Below are 22,547 nucleotides of genomic sequence, written 5' to 3'. Positions count from 1 at the left end.
TTATCCGGCTAACTCAGTTAGCCACGTACGAGGAATAGGGCCCAGGTGGGTAAAGTGAAAAGGTGCGTAGGACTGGGTGACTAAACAGAGACAACAAACTATAACATAACACAAAGGAAAACACATACTTGTCAAGGCATAAACACATGAATTTCTGCAATTCTGGATCTAAACATGCAAAATAACTTTACACAAACAGATATTTACATCAGCTAATAAGCAAAACTTGTATTTTAACAGTAAAAACACTATAAAGCTGGGTAATGTAATATTAACAGAAAGTAACGTGTCTTAATTGTTACACTCTTCCAATAAATCACCTTAACGTGGTTTAGGGCCGTGTGTGTGACCTGTGACCTGTGTTCTCAGACCAAGAATTCACTCACCATCTGAAAAGAGTTGTAGCAGCTGGGCCGAAAAAAGGGAAACCGGGCCCCTTTCTGGAGCCAGACCTGGGAGTGCAGCTTGCTAGTGAAGGTCTGGTTTCGGGACCTGAGACACATGGTTCGACCAGGAACAACCCGAAAAATCTACATTGAGCCGCCGCCTGGGCCCACCGCTTGAACGGATATGCAGAGGGGTGATTGGCTAAAATCGCTAAAGGGGATTGCTTACTGTGTGAGTGTTCATGTGTTCCTTTAGATCTCTGTTGCGCATAAATCTTTTATCACAAACTGAGCAGCTAAAAGGCTTCTCTCCTGTATGGGTTCTCATGTGGTCCTGTAAATTTGAACAGTTGTTAAAAGATTTCTTACAAACTGAACAGCTGAAAGGTTTCTCTCCTGTGTGGATTCTCATGTGTCTCTGTAAATTTGAATGATGGTTAAAAGATTTCTTACAAACTGAGCAGCTGAACGTTTTCTCTCCTGTGTGGATTCTCATGTGTCTCTTTAAATTTGAACAGATGTTAAAAGATTTCTTACAAACTTTGCAGCTGAAAGATTTCTCTCCTGTGTGGATTCTCATGTGTCTCTGTAAATGTGAACACTGGTTAAAAGATTTCTTACAAACTTTGCAGCTGAAAGGTTTCTCTCCTGTGTGGATTCTCATGTGTGTCTTTAAAGTTGAACCCTGTTTAAAAGATTTCTTACAAACTGAGCAGCTGAAAGGTTTCTCTCCTGTGTGGGTTCTCATGTGTGTCTTCAGATCTCCACTTCTGTCAGTGGTTTTCCCACACTCAGAGCATGTAAATAGTTTCTCACCAGCACTACATCTTGAATCACTGACATGGACTTCATCAGGTTTCAAAGAGTTTAAACCTGACTGAGGTTCTCTGGTCTCCTTCCAATCACCACTGTCATCAGTGTCAGAAGATTCTCCAGTCTTCTCATCAGTATCTGGATCTGAGTTCCTGTCTGGTTCTGGTCCTCCACAGTCCTCTCCATCAGCATCTATTTCCATCTGTGCAGTTTGTCTTTGATGAAGCTGTGAGGACTGAGCTTCCTCTTCATCATCTTCACTCTTCACAGGAGTGAATGAGAACTTGACATCAGCCTCCTCCAGACCTTGAAGCTGCTCTCCCTCCTGACTGGTCCAGAGTTCCTCCTGTTCCTCTTTAATGTGTGGGGGCTCTGGGTCCTCCTGTTCCTCTTTAATGTGTGGGGGCTCTGGGTCCTCCTGCTCCTCTTTAATGTGTGGGGGCTCTGGGTCCTCCTGTTCCTCTTTAATGTGTGGGGGCTCTGGGTCCTCCTGTTCCTCTTTAATGTGTGGGGGCTCTGGGTCCTCCTGGTCCAGACTGGAGCTCCCCTCCTGCTGCTCAGGGGGAACCTCTTCTTGAACCACCAACAGCTGCTGGACGTCTGCAGGAAAACACACACAGAGACGTTACAAAGAAATATTAGTATTGAGCAAATAGTCTCCTGTAGATACACTTTTTTTCCTGCCATCATTCCCTCTTACACTCCCTGTGCACAGTTACCAAACAGATGTGACAACACAAATTGTAAAGACACAACACACCAGCAGCAATGAGGTCATCAATAGTTTACATGGCAAAAAACTGTGGCACTACCCAACATTGTTAAGAAGTATTCAAAGAACCTGCATCCTCCATTAATTGCGCCTGAGATGTGATCATGTGGGCAGTTATAGTTGACTAATGTAAGTAAACCTGCCACCGGAAAGGAAACCAGTAGGTTCAAAAACCAGTAGGGACGTAACACCGGCAGTAAATCAGCACCGGAGGCTCAGCGCTCATGTTACCCGCCTAGAACTGCCTGATCTCGGCAGTAAACCCCGCCAACACCGGGGACTCAGCGCTCATGGTGCCCGCATTGAACAGCGACTTGCCGCTGGTATTGACGTCTCTGTAGCGTTTTCCTCATCGGCAAAGAGTACAGCAATCCAAATTATTGATCAAATATTGGTCTATTTCCGGGCTTTTTGGGGCTATCCGAGTACCCGTAACATAGCACCACGAATACACGAGCATTACATTTCAAGCGCCGGCTGACGTGACCGAGGTTCCGCGGATAACGGATCACTTGACCGAAGAGAGTGGTTCGGTGTTCCCGCCATACGATGCACCCCCTTTCCAGTGTATCAACGGACCCAGATAATATATTTGAATCAACTCTGATGTGACCATGAACATATTAATCATTTTAGAATTCAACATGCTGCGAAATCCACGTGGTGTTATGAAAGAGAACAAACTTTACTTTACCAGTTAGTCGCTGGTTGACTAAACATCTCAGCATTTGGACTTCAGACATTTTCACTAAACCACAGACACGTTTCCTCCAGACAAACTCCGGAAGATATACCGAGACGGACTGTTGCGCGTTAATAAAAGGTCCGAGTAGCACCAACAAGCTTGTGAACATTTAGTTCCACATGTAGATTCAAAAAGTATGTGGTAACCGTAACAGTTGTACTTGTATGATATGATTGATAAAATATATACTATTATAACGAAGCATAAGAACTATTTAAACATTAACGTACCGTTTTTCTTCTCCATATCTATACTCTTGTGTTTGTATTTTAACAACTCTCACTTGATGTAGTTTCTTTTTTAAACTTTATGTTTATTGGTTGTTGACTCTGGCTTCTGTTTTTTTCTTCAGTACTTTTTTTCATTTTGGATATATATATTTTATATTCATTGAATTATCAACTGACAGCTTAGAATTAATGTTTATAGAAGACTCCAACTCTGATAGAGTAGTTGTTTACAAATGGTCACTGTTAACGGACAATCGTGAAGAAATGCATGCTGGGTAGCTCCCGACTAGCAGATGTAAACCTCACTAACACAAATCTGAACGAGACGCACACATGAAATCGTATGACAGCAGCCAAAGAGCTCTAATGACAGAATTCCATTATCTACTCTCTATTTTGGGTCAAGACTATAACTTTAATGCTGATGCAAGTGTTTTTTTTACTTGTTTTGTACTTTATATAAATGGGAAATTCACTGAACTAGCAGAATTTTACTCTGAAATGATAATGTACTGCTCTTATGGCAATTAATAAGTGAGATAAGCACAATTATTATTAATTTGTTTTATTTATTTATATTGTATTCTATTGCATCAGTTATTAGATGTTGACTAACTGGAGCTCTTTATTGTATTCATTTGGAAGGAAATAAAATACCTCAAGCATTTCTTTCCCCTCAAGATGGATACCGCATTAAAGAGATTTTATTTTCTTTGATTTGGTGAATGAAGTTGATATTCACTGAATGCAGGAAAAACCTGCATTCAGCTTATTGGTGCATTAGCGCCACCTTCTGCTCCGGAGAGTGGATCAGACAGACTGGCAATATTTCACACAAAACAAAATCTCCACACATACCACATTACCTATATTTCATCCTCCATGTTCTACACAATAGTATGTCGAGTCATAATATAGTATGTCCAAAAAAGTCATTGCAGACTACACCTATAGAGTCTAAGATTCAGTACTCCAGACTGTCCTGCTTTCTGCCAATGACGACATTCCTGCTGCACAGTCACTGGATTCTTTACATAGCTTAAGGTGAGTATGTATTTACACAGTTATGTGTTTCCATTTCCATTCATGAAGGTTTGTACTTTATTCACTCAATTAAAAATATCTGCTCAGGTGATACAAGCATCCACAAAAGCGCATTTCCTCTTTGGATGTGACCTTAATTTGACCTAAATTAGAAACAAATATCCTCGTGAAGGAGGTGAGCAGCATCCTCCACCTTCTCTTTAACTACCTCCACCTGGACATGGTGCACTGCGGCCTGAAGGGGGCAGTAGATGCAGTGGTGGAAGAAGGACTCTGGTTTATTTCTTGTATGAAAGAAGTAATGCACCAGTGTGTACAAATACTCAAGATCGTTCTTATAAAAAAAAGTACAACTATCAGTAATAAAAAGTAGTTAACGTACCAAAAGTACGCATTATGCAGAATGGCCCATATCAGAATATGAGTAAAACTATTACTGATGTATTCATGTGTCCATCCGTTTAAAATTGCAGCTGGTAAAGATGGAGTTATTCTTATTTAGTCAATAACTGTACTTAAGTACAAATTCATGTTATATATACACACACTACTACTCCACGGATCGATCCGTGATCCGTTACACCACTAACACATTTCCTCAAAACCATTCAAAACAATATATACAAGAGGAAAAACAGGCAGTGGCGGGCCGTCAGGGCCTGCAAAGCCTTCTCTGCTGGCCTAAACAGAATCACAAAGTTATAGCTATTTTATAATCTCATATTTTTTCTAAAATACACTACATGTATTATAATTTATAAAAATATTTTCCCCATTATCTTACTTTCTCATTGCACAGCTACTGTCTTCCTCAGTTGCTCTGCTTCCAGTGCAGCTTGTTTTAAGTAGAGCTTTTATCCAATCAGATTTCACCTCTGTGTCTCTAGGTAAGAAGAGAGGCCACAGGCCTGCAGACTCACAAGTGAATCCATATGCAGTTTAAGTGAATGGGGACGATATTATTGATTGTCATAGTGTTCAACCAATCAGAGCTTTAGTTTGACATGTTGGGCGTATTCTTTGACGTGCCAGAAATGCTAGCTGGCCTACAACTACGACAGCATTAACGGGCAGCTCAGTTTTAAGGTGCAGTGTGTGCTGTGATTGGTCAGTGGGCGAGCACGTGACTATTGTGAAACGAAACGAAGAGCTTAATTGGAGGAGTAAGAGTTCAAATTGATAAATATGGAAGAAATTATATAATTTTTTGGGTTTTGATTGGTGTAGTTTATTTATTTTTTTACCTAGCTTTGTTTTTTTCAACACTTAATGGCTGAATAAGGAGGAGAAACGGATTTAGTGGCGGAGTTACTGACAACGCCTTTCTCAAGAAAGACGTTTCAGGAAAAGCTGGACATGTAAGAAATGGTCAGTCAACCCCACAGCTGCCAGCCCTGACTCAGCCAGGAAAAGGATTTGTATGAACGGTGTTTCTTGCTGACAGCGTCGGAGAAGCGATGCACATTTTTATGGCCGGCGGGCACCCTGGCGGAGGTGGGATCCTGGCCCCGCTGCGAACCTGCTGCAGCAGACCGGTGAAATACAACTGGGGAGGCTCGACTGTCATCACTGGCTCCATGAATCGAGAATGACTTCTTACTGGAACTGAAACGATGTACTGGGATCAAACTCTTAATTTTCTAAGTTTCGGTAAGTCACAAACTGCGTTTGTTTTTTTACATAGTAACGTTACTACTGTTCATTTGTCTATCGTGTCGTTTTTATGAATAGTATTTGAATGGCTCGTGCTCTTATGTTGTGGAATGTGTGGATCCGCTGCAGGTTTGCTGGCTTGATGAGTCATAATGAGGTTATTATGAGGTAATTCACCTGTAGTAGGACAGCACAGAAGGCCCAGCTATAAAATGCACAGCCCGCCACTGAAAACAGGACACCTGGTGGGTAAAGGGAAAAGGTGCGTAGGACTGGGTGACTAAACAGAGACAACAGAAACTATACAAAGGAAAACATACTTGCAGAACTCAATGCATAAACACATGAATTGCCTTCTGGTATTTTTATACATGAACATACATGCAAACTCATAAGAGGTGACAAGTACCCGAACCCGAAACCCTGTCGGGGGGTGCGGGGTTATGCTTCTCTGGGAGAATTTTATTTTAAATATGAACTTTAAAATGTAGCATTCTGGTGTACTCTGACAAGAAAATTAAGGGATAAGATAACATTTACTTTAGCAAAAAACGAATTTATTAATCAGTATTTCAGCTCTAGTTGAACAGCTGACTAGTTAGCAGCTTCTTTTTTTTCAATCAATATTATTATTATTAACCTTTATTTAGACAAAATCTATTGAGACCGAGGTCTCGTTTTCAAAAGTTTTAGTCATAAAAAACAAAGATAGCAAGAGTAGCGAGAACCATCGCCTGTACAAAATAAAGTGATGAGTTTTCATTGAACACTGTTACGGTATTGCTTAACATTAACTTCTACTGTTACTATATGGGTTAATATTAACTTCTACTGTTACTGTATGGCTTAATATTAACTTCTACTGTTAGGCTTAATATTAACTTCTACTGTTACTGTAAATCTGTTAGAATTGTGGCCTATCTTCCATTTGCAATTAAAATGATTTCAATCCAGTTAAATTATTTAAATTGAAATCTGGCTAAAGTAGTTTATCAAGAGTAAAATAATAGCTGTGATCTATACACACCTCTGCATTAGCAACCCGCTGAAATGAAGGTACAGGCACCTTAACACTCATTACTTCAGGGCCCTTGGGAGCAACTGCACGTGGGACTGTTGGGACTGTTAGTACACATGGCTGTAGTCATCACAGTGAACAGTGTCTGGCAGTGTGATGAGGGCACGTGAGCCCTTATTGCTGTAGTTTATCTCCTTGGAGCAGAGGCTGTATTTAGCATAACCTGCCTTATCAATGTATTTAAAATACTGTGACAGCGGGAAGCTGTACTGCTCTCCCTTCCCGTCTGTTTAGACCTCCACCTTTATCCAGGCCCAGCTCCTTCACAGCTCAGCCCTGCTTCAAGCTGCGCTACACAAACAGCCTCCTCTTCCTGAAGCTCTTTGACCACATCATCTCATCAGTGTCTGGGCCTCATTTTTCGTGGTCATAAAAGTTGTTATGAACACGAAATCATCCTCATTCTACTTTCAGTTAAAAACAACAACCTGTAACCAGATCCACCGGTTTTCCGGTTTAAAGTTAATAAGTGACCGCGTGAACTGAACCGGAACACGGGGGGGGCTGCATGTTTCATCACGTTGCGTACGTTTAATCGCGATAACGACAACAGTTAACAGTCGACAAAGTTAAACATGCAGTGGACGTTAGCCTTAACCCAGCAAGTCTGAACTGTAACGGTACATAACGTAACTTAAACTTTAACGCCAATACACAATCCACTAACGTTAGCTAACGTGATATCAAGCTGACTAGCTTCGCATTAAAAACAGGTTGGGAAGACGGTGTAGACATCTTAACGCTGATTGGCCAAGACTCGACACGTTTTATTGCGAAGATCACGACCAAACCTTTTCTCCTTGTCTCACTCCAATCTGAGAAACACTGGCTGGTACTCAAGTAAAGTACCTCAACATTTCAAGTACAATACTTAAGTTAATGTGCTTAGTTACATTCCACCACCGCTAAAAGATCACAAAATTGTTTACAAGAGCACAAAGTTCTTCATAGAACTAGCCTCTCGATTTTGGTCTCAAAATGCACCAGATTGATGCATTTAACTTTGTAATGTAAAACATTTTCTTCCAGGTGAGCGTGCCCCGGAGCCCTCGAGAAAACCAACACTAACTAGAAAATAAAAACTCAATTAGTCTACTGGATCAAACTAAAGACAGTACTAAGCTCCCTGCCAACATGAGGAAGTGTCACCTTAAACAAAGCATGGATCTCTCAGAGCAATCAAGGTTTATTGTGTCACTGATCGCAAGCGGGGGCTAATTGTGTGTGAGGACAGGGTTTTGAGGGAAACAATTCAAAATCTGAACATGGAATCAATGAGCAATGCTCTCAAATTAAAACATGCTTTTGAATAAAGATAGGAAAAAAGCACCATATTTCTTCCCTTGCTTTATGTGCCATGTGGTGTGTCAGATTTACCTTTTATATACAAACAGAACCACTAAAGCCGGTTGTCTCTTGTATGAGTAATTATGTGTGACTTCAGACTTGACTTGTGCCGATATCTTTTATCACACACTGAGCAGCTGTAAGGTTTCTCTCCTGTGTGGATTCTCATGTGTCTCTTTAAAGTTGAATCCTGCGTAAACGATTTCTTACAAACTGAGCAGCTGTAAGAATTCTCTCCTGTGTGGATTCTCATGTGTCTCTTTAAATTTGAACCCCGGTTAAAAGATTCCTTACAGACTGAGCAGCTGAAAGATTTCTCTCCTGTGTGGATTCTCATGTGTCTCTGTAAATGTGAACCCCGGTTAAAAGATTCCTTACAGACAGAGCAGCTGAAAGATTTCTCTCCTGTGTGGATTCTCATGTGTCTCTGTAAATGTGATCCCCGGTTAAAAGATTTCTTACAAATTGTGCAGCTGAAAGGTTTCTCTCCTGTGTGGATTCTCATGTGTTTCTTTAAAATTGTACCCCGGTTAAAAGATTTCTTACAAACTGAGCAGCTGTAAGGTTTCTCTCCTGTATGGATTATCATGTGCGTCTTCAGATTTCCATTTCTGCCAAATGTTTTCCCACACTCAGAGCATGTAAATAGTTTCTCACCAGCACTACATCTTGAATCACTGATATAGACTTCATCAGGTTTCAAAGAGTTTGAACCTGACTGAGGTTCTCTGGTCTCCTTCCAATCACCACTGTCATCGGTGTCAGAAGAGTCTCCAGGCTTCTCATCAGTATCTGGTTCTGGATGTCGATCTCGATCTGAGTTCCTGTCTGGTTCTGGTCCTCCACATTCCTCTCCATCAGCATCTGTTTCCATCTGTTCAGTTCGTCTTTGATGAAACTGTGAGGACTGAGCTTCCTCTTCATCATCTTCACTCTTCACAGGAGTGAATGAGAACTTGATATCAGCCTCCTCCAGACATTGAAGCTGCTCTCCCTCCTGAATGGTCCAGAGTTCCTCCTGTTCCTCTTTAATGTGTAGGGGCTCTGGGTCCTCCTGTTCCTCTTTAATATGTGGGGGCTCTGGGTCCTCCTGGTCCTCTTTCATGTGTGGGGGCTCTGGGTCCTCCTGCTCCTCTTTAATGTGTGGGGGCTCTGGGTCCTCCTGGTCCAGACTGGAGCTCCACTCCTGCTGCTCAGGGGGAACCTCTTCTTGAACCACTAACAGCTGCTGGACGTCTGCAGGAAAACATTAAACACACAGACGTTATGAAGAAATATTATTATTGAGCAAATAGTCTCCTGTAGATACACTTTTATTTCCTGCCATCATTCCCTCTTACACTCCCTGTGCACAGTTACCAACAGACATACCGACACAAGTTGTAAAGACACAACGCACCAGCAGCAATGAGGTCATCAATAGTTTACATGGCAAAAAAGTGAGACACTACCCAACATTGTTAAGAAGTATTCAAAGAACCTGCATCCTCCATTAAGTCCGGTTGAGATGTGATCATGTGGGCAGTTATAGTTGACTAATGTACGTAAAACTGCCACCGTAGAAACAGTGGATAGAACCTTCAGAAGCAGCCACAACATAACCGTGGACGTGCATCATCGGTGCGCTCCGTTTCTGAACCAATAACACTCCAGCCGTAGAGAACATCCACGTAAAGATGATGAAACTGAAATGTGACAATAACAACAATGACACAATCTGAACTAATAAACTGCCTTTCTCAATATGCGTACTTCTCTGTACTTGTGGACTTGTGAAACATCATCAGTCTCAGCCCAAGTACTGTTCCAATTCAAAGTTCACATCAAGCCAGGTCCAAATGCCCGGATGTGGCTTGCTCCGCCCATTTTACCGGGGATGCATCGGAGGTGACTAGTTTAGACTTGGGACAGCCAAATATCCCAGAATGCATTTTGCACCAGCAAACCAGCAAACAATGGCGGAGGAGAAATCACGCAACTGGAAGTTGAAACTTTTCGAAATACTACTGTAGAAAGTAATTTTAAGATGTTTTGAGGCGAGAAGTTAGTTGTTTAAGCATCAAATCTGTGGTCGATTTGTCAAGATTCAGCCGATTTAAAAATCTGCTAAGACGATTTCGGAGATGTGAGGTGTTGCTAGCGGGACCGGCAGTAAACCAGCACAGGGGGCTCAGCGCTCATGGTACCCGCCTAGAACAGCCTGATCTCGGCGAGTCTTTTTGAAACTTACCGATGGTATCGACGTTTTTGTAGCGGTTTCCTCGTCGGTAAAGAGTACAGCAATCCAAATTATTGATCAAATATTGCTCTATTTCCGGGCTTTTTGGGGCTATCCAAGTAACCGTAACATAGCACCACGAATACACGAGCATTACATTTCAAGCGCCGACTGACGTGACCGAGGCTCCACGGATAACGGTTCACTTGACCGCAGAGAGTAGTTCGGTGTTCCCGCCATACGCTGCACCCCCTTTCCAGTGTATCAACGGACCCAGATAATATAACATTTGAATTAACTCTGATGTGACCATGAACACATTCATCATTTTAGAATTCAACACGCTGCAAATCCACGTGGTGTTATCAAAGAGAACAAACGTTACTTTACCAGTTAGTCGCTGGTTGACTAAACATCTCAGCATTTGGAATTTAGACATGTTCACTAAACCACAGACACGTTTCCTCCAGACAAACACCGGAAGATATACCGAGACGGACTGTTGTGCGTTAATAAAAGGTCCGAGTAGCACCAACAAGCTTGTGAACATTTAGTTCCACATGTAGATACAAAAAGTACGTGGTAACAGTTGTACTTGTATGATATAATTGATCAAATATATACTATTTTAACGAAGCATAATAACTATTTTAACATTAACTAACCGTTTTTCTTCTCCATATCTGCTCTATTGTGTATTTATTTTAACAACTCTCACTTGCTGTAGTTCCTTTTTTAAACTTTATGTTTATTGGTTGTTGATTCGGGCTTCTTCTTTTTTCTTCAGTACATCTTGTTCATTTTGGATATATATATTTTATATTCATTGGAATAAAAAGTGACAGTCTAGAATCATTGTATATAGAAGACTCCAACTCTGATAGAGTAGATGTGTACAAATGGTCACTGTTAACGTACAATCATGAAGAAATGCATGCTGGGTAGCTCCGGACTAGCAGATGTATACCTCACTAACACAAATCTGAACGAGACGCACACATGAAATCGTATGACAGCAGCCAAAGAGCTCTAATGACAGAATACCATTATCTACTCTTTATTTTGGGTCAAGACTGTAACTTTAATGCAAGTGTTTTTGTTTTACTTGTTTACATAAATGTACATTTCACTGAACTAGCAGAATTTTACTCTGAAATGGTTATTTACTGCTCTTATGGCAATTAATAATTAAGATAAGCACAATTATTATTAATTTGTTTTATTTATTTATTTATATTTTATTCTATTGCATCAGTTGTTAGATGTTGACTAACTGGAGCTCTTTATTGCGTTCATTTGGAAGGAAAACAAATACCTCAAGCATTTCTTTCCCCTCAAGATGGATACCGCATTAAAGAGATTTTATTTTCTTTGATTTGGTGAATGAAGTTGATATTCACTGAATGCAGGAAAAACCTGCATCCAGCTTATTGGTGCATTAGCGCCACCTTCTGCTCCGGAGAGTGGACCAGACAATAGACTGGCAATATTTCACACAAAACAAACAACATAAAAAAATCTCCACACATACCATATTACCTATATTTCATCCTCCATGTTTTACACTATAGTATCTCGAGTCATAATATAGTATGTCCAAAAAAGTCATTGTAGACTACACCCATAGAGTCTAAGACTCAGTACTCCAGACTGTCCTGCTTTCTGACAACGACGACATTCCTGCTGCACAGTCACTGGATTCTTTAGATATTTTAAGGTGAGTATGTATTTACACAGTTATGTGTTGTGTAGTGAGATTTCCATTCGTGAAGGTTTGTACTTTTTTCTCTCAATTAAAAATATCTGCTCAAGATACAAGCATCCACAAAAGCGCATTTCCTCTTTGGATGTGACCTTAATTTGACCTAAATTAGAAACAAATATCCTCGTGAAGGAGGTGAGCAGCATCCTCCACCTTCTCTTTAACGACCTCCGCTAGTCCATGTCGATGTGTCCTCGATGCCTACAGTGTCTGAATGTTGTATTAATGTTAGTTAGTCCTGATGGGCAGGTGGCACCTTGCATGGTAGCCCCTGCTATCAGTGTGTGAATGTGTGAATGACTAGAAAAGCTCGACATGAGTACAGTCCATTCAGCATTTATCTTGAGGACTGTTTGGATGAAAATACATTAAACTTGCTAAAGGGCTGAAGATGAGTCGGAGCAAATCAACACCTTTTCCTGTTATTTCCACCCATCATAGTAAAACCAGCACTGCCATTATCTCCACTGTGTAAACCCCAAAATGATTGGATGTTCTTCTGTTGATTCCTCTTCCTTCAGCTCAGGGGTCTGAAACTCACGAATCCGCCAGCAAATTTTTTTTTTAAGTTTTTAAAAAGTTACAAAAAATAAATTAAAAGTTAGACTTGAGAATAGAAAAATCCTCATAGTCGAAATGATGAGATAGAAAGTCAAAGTTATGAGATACTTAAACACTGGATTCTTTACATAGCTTAAGGCAGTACCGGGCCGTCAGGGCCTGCAAAGCCTTCTCTGCTAGCCTAAACAGAATCAGAAAGTTATAGCTATTTTATAATTTAATATTTGTTCTGAAATACATTTAATTTAGTCTTATATGTATTATAATTTATAAAAATATTTGTCCCATTATCTTACTTTATCATTGCACAGCTACTGTCTTCCTCAGTTGCTCTGCTTCCAGTGCAACTTGTTTTAAGTAGAGCTTTTATCCAATCAGATTTCACCTCTGTGTCTCTAGGTAAGAAGAGAGGCCCAGGCCGGCAGACTCACCCAGTGCTGCCATGTGCAGTTTAAGTGAATGGGGACGATATTGTTGATTGACATAGTCTTCAACCAATCAGATCTTTAGTTTGAGATTCATGGACGCGCCAGAGCGGTTTGCAGGCCTACAGTTACGTCAGCATTACTGCAGCTCAGAGTCCAGATGCCTCTCTGCCGCAAGGTGCAGAGTGTGCTGTGATTGGTCAGTGTGCAGGCACGTGACTATGTGCCCGCGAAACATAATGCTTGCTAGCAGAGCTTTGGTTGTAGCAGACAGAGTTCAAGTGGAAATATATGAAAGACATTTTACCTAGCTTTGTTTTTTTAATATCAAATGGCGGAAGGAGGAGAAACGGATTTAGTGGCGGAGTTACTGGGAACGCTTTTCTCAAGAAGGACATTTCTGAACAAACTGGACATAGTAAGAAACGACCCCACAGCTAGCAGCCCTGACCCAGCCAGGAAAAGGATTTGTATCCAGCGTCGGAGAAGCGTTGCACGTTATGGCTGGGAATGTGTTTCATTTTAACTGACCGTAGGTAATTTTGGAGAGACTCGAGTGGATCTACAACTCAACGACCACGACCACGTTCGCAGGGAAACAGCTCCACAACCGCGGCCCGCCCTTCGCCGGTCCACGGCCGAAGACGACCGCCAAAGGGCGGTCGAAGACGACCACCGACCGGCAGCGGAAAACCGACGACGACCGGCGAAATACAACTGGGGAGGCTCGACTGGCATCGATGAATCGAGGACTTCTAAACTGGAACTGATGTGCTGGGATTAAACACTTTGTCAACAAAGAAAGGAGGATAGATAGCATTTGGTAAGTGAAGTTCGTTTGTTTACCTCTACAGTTAATATTGTTCATTTGTCAATCGTGGTGTTTTTATGAATAATATTTGAATGGCTCGTGCTCGTGTGGTGGAATGCGTGGATCCGCTGCAGGTCTGCTGGATTGATTTGTCATGCTTTGTTGTCATACGAATATATGCGACTGCTCTTGTGAGTTTGTCATTATGTTACATTGATTTGGACTATATTGTCCGTTAATGACGCAGCGTCCCGTCATGCTCGTATTCATGTATCTGCACTCTGCATTTCGTGTTTTGTATGCTAGGTGTTGAACTTCATGCAACATTTTATTTCATTTGTCAAATGTTGCAGTGTTATGTGAATATGCGGCTTTTACACGAAACAAATAATAACCCGTAGCTGTGACGTCATAATGAGGTTATTGGAAGTGTAGAACAGCACTGAAGGCCCAGGTATAAAATCCACGGCCCGCCACTGATGCAGAGATCTCGAGATGAGTCTACAACCAGTGGCAATCCCATATCTCCACAATCTGGGACCGAACTCTATCCTCCAAGATAACGCTCGCCCCCACAGATCAGGCTTTATCAGAGATTACCTCCAGAATGTGGGAGTGGAGAGGATGGAATGGCCTGCCAGCAGTCCTGACCTCAACCCCATTGAACACTTGTGGGATCAGCTTGGGCGTGCTGTTTGTGCCAGAGTGACCAACACAACCACGTTTGCTGACTTGCGACAAATACTTTTTGAAGAATGGGATGCCATCCCACAGCAGTGTGTGACCAGCAGGAGGAGGAGGTGCCAGGCTGTTGTGGCTGTGTATGGTTCTTCCACACACTGCTGAGGCTCCTGATTGTTAAATTGCTAATATGTCTTGTTTCTTCAGACTTCAATCATCCAATCCACCAAACATCGTGACAGTCAGAGTAGATGATTTAACACTTTTTGGAGATATCAAACTTAAACTTTTGTTATGTTCAGGAGAGCTAAGGTCTCTTATAAGGGAGCTGGTTCCCCCGTAATTGAACTTTTACCACCTTTTTATAAACATGTTGACAGCTGGAACAATTTAGTAACTGAATATCTTTATTATTCAATCAAATATCAAGTTATTCAAACAATAAAAATCAGTACCACCATATACATTTAACAAACTGTAGCCACAGGATGAAAATGGTGTGAATTAAGTAAAAAAACAAAACATTTAAAAGGTGTTGAATTACAAACTCAGAACAAATTCATGATTGAAGGATTGCCTCCGCACGGCTCTTAATATGGCAACAAGGATGCAACAGTTCACACAAGAGTGCTGACAGAGCTAACAATATTAAGCTTGGAACGGTGTTACCAGCTGTAAATATTGGCAACATTTGACAACAACAAAACAGGTAATTCAATCCAAGGTTACTTCATTTAATTATCTTAAACAAGTTTGATTTCAAGAGTATATAAGATTATACATTAATCATTTAATGAAAAATCATTTTAAAGTGATCATCAAATGACCACGAATGCTGCAGGTACTGAAGTAAAGTACAAGTACCTCAAAAACATCAAGTACAATACTTAAGTTAATGTTCTCAGTTACATTCCACCACCATGAAAAGAAGATCACAAAATTGTTTACAAGAGCACAAAGTTCTTCATAGAACTAGCCTCTTGATTTTGGTCTCAAAATGCACCAGATTGATGCATTTAACTTTAAAATGTACAACATTTTCTTCCAGGTGAGCGTGCCCCGGACCCGTCAGGAAAACCAACACTAACTAGAAAATAAAAACTCAATTAGTCTACTGGATCAAACTAAAGACAGTACTAAGCTCCCACTAAGCTCCCTGCCAACATGAGGAGGCGTCACCTCCTGGATTCTCATGTGTGTCTTAAACAAAGCATGGATCTCTCAGAGCAATCAAGGTTTATTATGTCACTGATCGCAAGCGGGGGCTAATTGTGTGGGAGGACAGGGTTTTGAGGAAAACAATTCAAAATCTGAACGTGGAATCAATGAGCAACGCTCTCAAATTAAAACAACATGCTTTTGAATAAAGATAGGAAAAAAGCACCATATTTCTTCCCCTGCGTTATGTGCCATGTGGTGTGTCAGATTTAACTTTTGTATACAAACAGAACCACTAAAGCCGGTTGTTTATTTTATGAGTAATTATGTGCGACTTCAGAACTGATTTGTGCCGAAATCTTTCATCACACACTGAGCAGCAGAACGGTTTCTCTCCTGTGTTGATTCTCGTGTGTCTGTAAATTGGAATGCTGGCTAAAAGATTTCTTACAGACTGAGCAGCTGAAAGGTTTCTCTCCTGTGTGGATTCGCATATGTGTCTGTAAATTGGAATGCTGGTTAAAAGATTTCTTACAAACTGAGCAGCTGAAAGGATTCTCTCCTGTGTGGGTTCTCATGTGTGTCTTTAAAGTTGAACCCCGGTTAAAAGATTTCTTACAAACTGAGCAGCTGAAAGGTTTCTCTCCTGTGTGGATTCTCATGTGTGTCTGTAAATGTGTACTATTGTTAAAAGATTTCTTACAGACTGAGCAGCTGAAAGGTTTCTCTCCTGTGTGGGTTCTCATGTGTCTCTTTAAATGTGAACATTGGTTAAAAGATTTCTTACAAACTGAGCAGCTGAAAGGTTTCTCTCCTGTGTGGATTCTCATGTGTGTCTTTAAAGTTGAGCTTTCGTTAAAAGATTTCTTACAGACTGAGCAGCTGAAAGGTTTCTCTCCTGTGTGGATTCTCATGTGTGTCTTTAAAGTTGAACTATTGCAAAAAGATTTCTTACAGACTGAGCAGCTGAAAGGTTTCTCTCCTGTGTGGATTCTCATGTGTGTCTTTAAAGTTGAACTATTGCAAAAAGATTTCTTACAGACTGAGCAACTGTAAGGTTTCTCTCCTGTGTGGATTCTCATGTGTTTCTTAAAATTTGAACAATTGTTAAAAGATTTCGTACAGACCGAGCAGCTGTAAGGTTTCTCTCCTGTGTGGATTCTCATGTGTTTATTAAAATTTGAACAATTGTTAAAAGATTTCGTACAGACCGAGCAGCTGTAAGGTTTCTCTCCTGTGTGGATTCTCATGTGTATCTTCAGAACTCCACTCTTGCCAGTTGTTTTCCCACACTCAGAGCATGTAAACAGTTTCTCACCAGCACTACATCTTGAATCACTGATATAGACTTCATCAGGTTTCAAAGACTTTAAACCTGACTGAGGTTCTCTGGTCTCCTTCCAATCACCACTGTCATCAGTGTCAGAAGAGTCTCCAGGCTTCTCAACAGTATCTGGTTCTGGATGTCTATCTGGATCTGAGTTCCTGTCTGGTTCTGGTCCTCTACAGTCCTCTTCATCAGCATCTGTTTCCATCTGGTCAGATTGTCTTTGATGAAGCTGTGAGAACTGAGCTTCCTCTTCATCATCTTCACTCTTCACAGGAGTGAATGAGAACTTGACATCAGCCTCCTCCAGACCTTGAAGCTGCTCTCCCTCCTGACTGGTCCAGAGTTTCTCCTGTTCCTCTTTAATGTGTGGGGGCTCTGGGTCCTCCTGCTCCTCTTTAATGTGTGGGGGCTCTGGGCCCTCCTGGTCCTCTTTCATGTGTGGGGGCTCTGGGTCCTCCTGCTCCTCTTTAATGTGTGGGGGCTCTGGGTCCTCCTGGTCCAGACTGGAGCTCCACTCATGCTGCTCAGGGGGAACCTCTTCTTGAACCACCAACAGCTGCTGGACGTCTGCAGAAAAACAGTAAACACAAACAAACACACACACACACTGAGCAGCTGAAAGGTTTCTCTCCAGTGTGGATTCTCATGTGTATCTTTAAAGGTGAACGCTGGTTAAAAGATTTATTGCAAACTGAGCAGCTGAAAGGATTCTCTCCTGTGTGGATTCTCATGTGTGTCTGTAAATTGGAATGCTGGTTAAAAGATTTCTTACAAACTGAGCAGCTGAAAGGATTCTCTCCTGTGTGGATTCGCATATGTGTCTGTAAATTGGAATGCTGGTTAAAAGATTTCTTACAAACTGAGCAGCTGAAAGGATTCTCTCCTGTGTGGGTTCTCATGTGTGTCTTTAAATTTGAACCCCGGTTAAAAGATTTCTTACAAACTGAGCAGCTGAAAGGTTTCTCTCCTGTGTGGATTCTCATGTGTATCTGTAAATGTGAACTATTGTTAAAAGATTTCTTACAGACTGAGCAGCTGAAAGGTTTCTCTCCTGTGTGAATTCTCATGTGTGTCTTCAGATCTCCACTTGTGTCAGTGGTTTTCCCACACTCAGAGCATGTAAATAGTTTCTCACCAGCACTACATCTTGAATCACTATCATGGACTTCATCAGGTTTCAAAGAGTTTGAACCTGACTGAGGTTCTCTGGTCTCCTTCCAATCACCACTGTCATCAGTGTCAGAAGAGTCTCCAGTCTTCTCAACAGTGTCTGGTTCTGGATGTCTATCTGGACCTGAGTTCCTGTCTGGTTCTGGTCCTCCACAGTCCTCTCCATTAGCATCTGTTTCCATCTGTTCAGTTTGTTTTTGATGAAGCTGTGAGGACTGAGCTTCCTCTTCATCATCCTCACTCTTCACAGGAGTGAATGAGAACTTAACATCAGCCTCCAACAGACCTTGAAGCTGCTCTCCCTCCTGACTGGTCCAGAGTTCCTCCTGTTCCTCTTTAATGTGTGGGGGCTCTGGGTCCTCCTGCTCCTCTTTAATGTGTGGGGGCTCTGGGTCCTCCTGGTCCAGACTGGAGCTCCACTCCTGCTGTTCAGGGGGAACCTCTTCTTGAACCACCAATAGCTGCTGGACGTCTGCAGGAAAACAATAAACACACACAGAGACGTTACAAATAAATATTAATATTGAGCAAATAGTCTCCTGTAGATACACTTTTATTTCCTGCCATCATTCCCTCTTACACTCCCTGTGCACAGTTACCAAACAGACATGCCGACACAAATTGTAAAGACAACGCACCAGCAGCAATGAGGTCATCAATAGAGTACATGGCAAAAAAGTGAGACACTACCCAACATTCTTAAGAAGTATTCAAAGAACCTGCATCCTCCATTAAGTCCGGCTGAGATGTGATCATGTGGGTAGTTATAGTTGACTAATGTACGTAAACCTGCCACCGTAGAAACAGTGGATAGAACCTTCAGAAGCAGCCACAACATAACCGTGGACGTGCATCATCGGTGGGCTCCGTTTCTGAACCAATAGCGCTCCACCTTGGTAGTCAGCCGTAGAGAACATCCATGTAAAGATGATGAAACTGAAATGTGACAATAACAACAATGACACAATCTGAACTAATAAACTTTGTCTAGAGACTGCTCTCAGGAACCTAGAGGTCAAGGTTGAAACCCCCCCACCCCCCTGGTCCCTGTTATTATTGATATATTTCAAATAATCCTATTGATGTTAATAATTTCATGATTATCAATAATTTAATTTTCATACTTGCCAGTAACCAGGTCTGTATGTGTCATGATAACAAGGTCTATCTATGTTGTGTGATTGTTTAATTCATTCTATCATTGATCAGGTTGTATTCAGCGATTTATATCCAACCGTTTGGTACCTTTCTGCAGCTGAGACAGTCCAGATTTAAAACATGGCAGAATTAAATAGACTATGGCCCTTTCTCAATATGCGTACTTCTCTGTACTCGTGGACTTGTGAAACATCATCAGTCTCAACCCAAGTACTGTTCCAATTCAAAGTTCAAATCAAGCCAGGTTCAAATGCCCGGATGTGGCTTGCTCTGCCCATTTTACCCAGGATGCATCGGAGGTGACTTGTCTCGACTTATTATGAATATCATAAATTGAGCTGATTTTTCCTTTAATTTTCACAAAAACTGTACAGTTACATTACATTTGACATGAACATATATGAGGTCATCATCAACAGAACTCCAATGGAATTTTTTGCTAACCAAAGAAGGAAATGGTTTTATTACAGATCAAATATTATTATTATTATTATTATTATTATTATTATTATTATTATTATTATTATTATTATTATTATTAGGTAATATAATTTTCGAACCCTTTTTCAATTAAACATATGAGAGCAGTGTAACTTCAGATTATATTGTTGGATTTCATATAATGATCAAAATAATGTCTGATACTTGTTATATCAAATTGGGCAAATTATTGATCAAATATAGGTCTATTTCCGGGCTATCCAAGCACCCGTATCATAGCACCACGAATAGACGAGCATTACATTTCAAGCGCCGGTGTTACGGTTTAACCAGGGACCCTGTTGACTGGCGACCTTCAGCCGAATGCGTCCGTTGTCGTAGTTACGGCAGCTGTTGCAAATGGGAAGAGAACACGTAGCTGTCCTCGTGAATGCCGTATTGTTTAGTTTTGCAATACAGTGTCAAACCTTCTCATTTACAGTCTTTGGTCAAAACATACCGGATTCGACGTTGGATAGTCTTTTGAGGAAACTAGTCCACTCGAGTTTGAAACGTCGCTTGTTGTTTATGTGTTGAAACAGCAAGAGCGCACGTTGCCCTTCCTTGGAAATAATAAAGTTGGTAACAAACACATAATCATCTTTGGAGCCTGTTTTGTGGATACATGTGTCACGTAGAAGAACTCGTAACTACGACAACAACAGACGCATTCGGCTGAAGGTCGGCAGTTAACAGGGTCCCTGGTTAAACCGTAACACCGGCTGACGTGACCAGGGTTCCGCAGATAACGGCTCACTTGACCGCAGAGAGTGGTTCGGTTGTCCCGCCATACGCTGCACCCCCTTTCCAGTGTATCAATGGACCCAGATAATATAATATTTGAATCAACTCTTATGTGACCATGAACATATGAATCATTTTAGAATTAAACACGCTGCAAAATCCACGTGGTGTTATCAAAGAGAACAAACTTTACTTTTAGTGTAAATATTTTCTGTCATCTAGAAGCAGCAGAGAACAGATCAGATCAGAAGAAAAATAATCATTGAATGAACCGAGTCTCACTCCAAACTACAAAGAAACGTTATCAGCCGGAGCATGAACACAAGAAGTAAAGTGAACCAACCTGCTCTGTGTAACCGCAGCTGAGGGTTCAAAACAGCGTCCAGTAGTTTCCGTTGTTTCTCGTTCTCCTCTTTTAAAGCAGAACGTTCCTCCTCGTACTCTGCTATCGTTCTTTCAAACACACCAAATATCTCTTCAACAGCCGCAGTTAGTCGCTGGTTGACTAAACATCTCAGCATTTGAACTTTAGACATGTTCACTAAACCACAGAAACGTTTCCTCCAGACAAACACCGGAAGATATACCGAGACGGACTGTTGTGCGTTAATAAAAGGTCCGAGTAGCACCAACAAGCGTGTGGACATTTAGTTCCACATGTAGATACAAATGTATGTGGTAACCGTAACAGTTGTACTTGTATTATATAATTGATAAAATATATACTATTATAACGAAGCATAATAACTATATTTAACTGTCCTCCTAACATAATAACTTCCATATCTACACCCTTGTATATGTATTTAATGTTCAACACTATGATATTATACTGTATATCACAGACAATTTTATTCTTTGCACAGAAGAAAAGCTACATTTTTTAATTCCAAGTATAAATGAACTGAAACTGAATGTCATCTTTATAAGAGCCAGGGTGTATAAAACAAACAACTCCAAAACATCTCTCTATATACAGTAAACACACACAACTCTCACTTGATGTACTGTTTCTATTTTAAACTTTATGCTTATTAGTTGTTAACTCTGGCTTCTGTTTTTTTCACTAGTATTATAAATACTTGTAAATATTGTACTTTTTACTACATTTGTCTCACAGCTTTAGTTACAGTTTTTCATCTCCTTCCTGTCCAGTTTAAACTCGTATCTCCAGATGTGTTGATGTTGAATGTTTGTGATAAACTGAAGGATGAAATGTTCCTTTATGTGTTGATAAAATCCTCCTACTTCTTCAGATAAATAAACTCTTTAAAAAGACTTTTGGATCAGCTGGAAAATGCATCATCACAAAGCTGAAAACAGGTTTTTCTTTTCTGGCGATACGAGGTTCTCACAGGACAGAGACGCAACAAACATGATTTCATAGAATATGATGCATTGATGTAGATTAAACTAGTTAAAAACATGCACCAACGAGGATAATTTTACTGCACAATGAATACTTTTACGACTTTAAGTACATGTTTGCTGATACATACTTTTACTGAAGGTTTGAATGGAGGACTTTTAATAGTAGTGGAGTATTTTCACAGTGTGGTATTAGTACTTTTACTTTAGTAAGAGATCTGAATTCTTCTTCATTGCATAAATCCTACCATCATTTCCATCATTGTTTTTTTACAGGTGTTGATGCAACTGTATGATCACTTAGAAACCGCAATTTGTTGAATTTTATGACGTTATACAAACAGGTGTTTCTATTATTTAGTCCACCCCATTTATATCAATGAGGGTTGGCTAAATAACAGAAGTTCTGTAAAAAGAAATACAAGCCTATGACTGCAACTTTGATCCTTGAATGGAGCATAACTCCTCAGTGTTTGTTATACATGTGGAATTTAGTTCAAGGATGAGTCTGTTCCTAGAATTACTATCATAACCAGCTGATCCACACTTGAAGACTGTTTAGTCTACACCTATACATTCCTAGCTTCTGGCAATCACCCCTTTTACTATTTCC

General features: G+C 40.7%; 1 protein-coding gene across 1 annotated transcript; it reads right to left on the bottom strand.

Moving 5' to 3' along the window:
• Positions 1-365: 365 nt before the first annotated feature.
• LOC306696303 (uncharacterized protein) lies at positions 366-21,119 on the bottom strand (the record flags this gene model as incomplete). Its single annotated transcript, XM_079159887.1, has 3 exons — positions 20,910-21,119; positions 18,401-18,656; positions 366-492 (listed from the first exon to the last, which is right to left on the bottom strand). The coding sequence occupies exons 1-3, from the start codon at positions 21,100-21,102 to the stop codon at positions 366-368; spliced, it is 576 nt and encodes a 191-aa protein (XP_079016013.1). The 5' UTR covers positions 21,103-21,119.
• Positions 21,120-22,547: the final 1,428 nt, after the last annotated feature.

This window comes from Pholis gunnellus, assembly GCF_910591455.1.
Source record: "Pholis gunnellus genome assembly, chromosome: 5".
Lineage (NCBI taxonomy): Eukaryota > Metazoa > Chordata > Actinopteri > Perciformes > Pholidae > Pholis > Pholis gunnellus.
The sequence above is the reverse complement of the archived record's forward strand: the minus strand, read 5'-3'. Positions and strand labels throughout refer to the sequence as shown.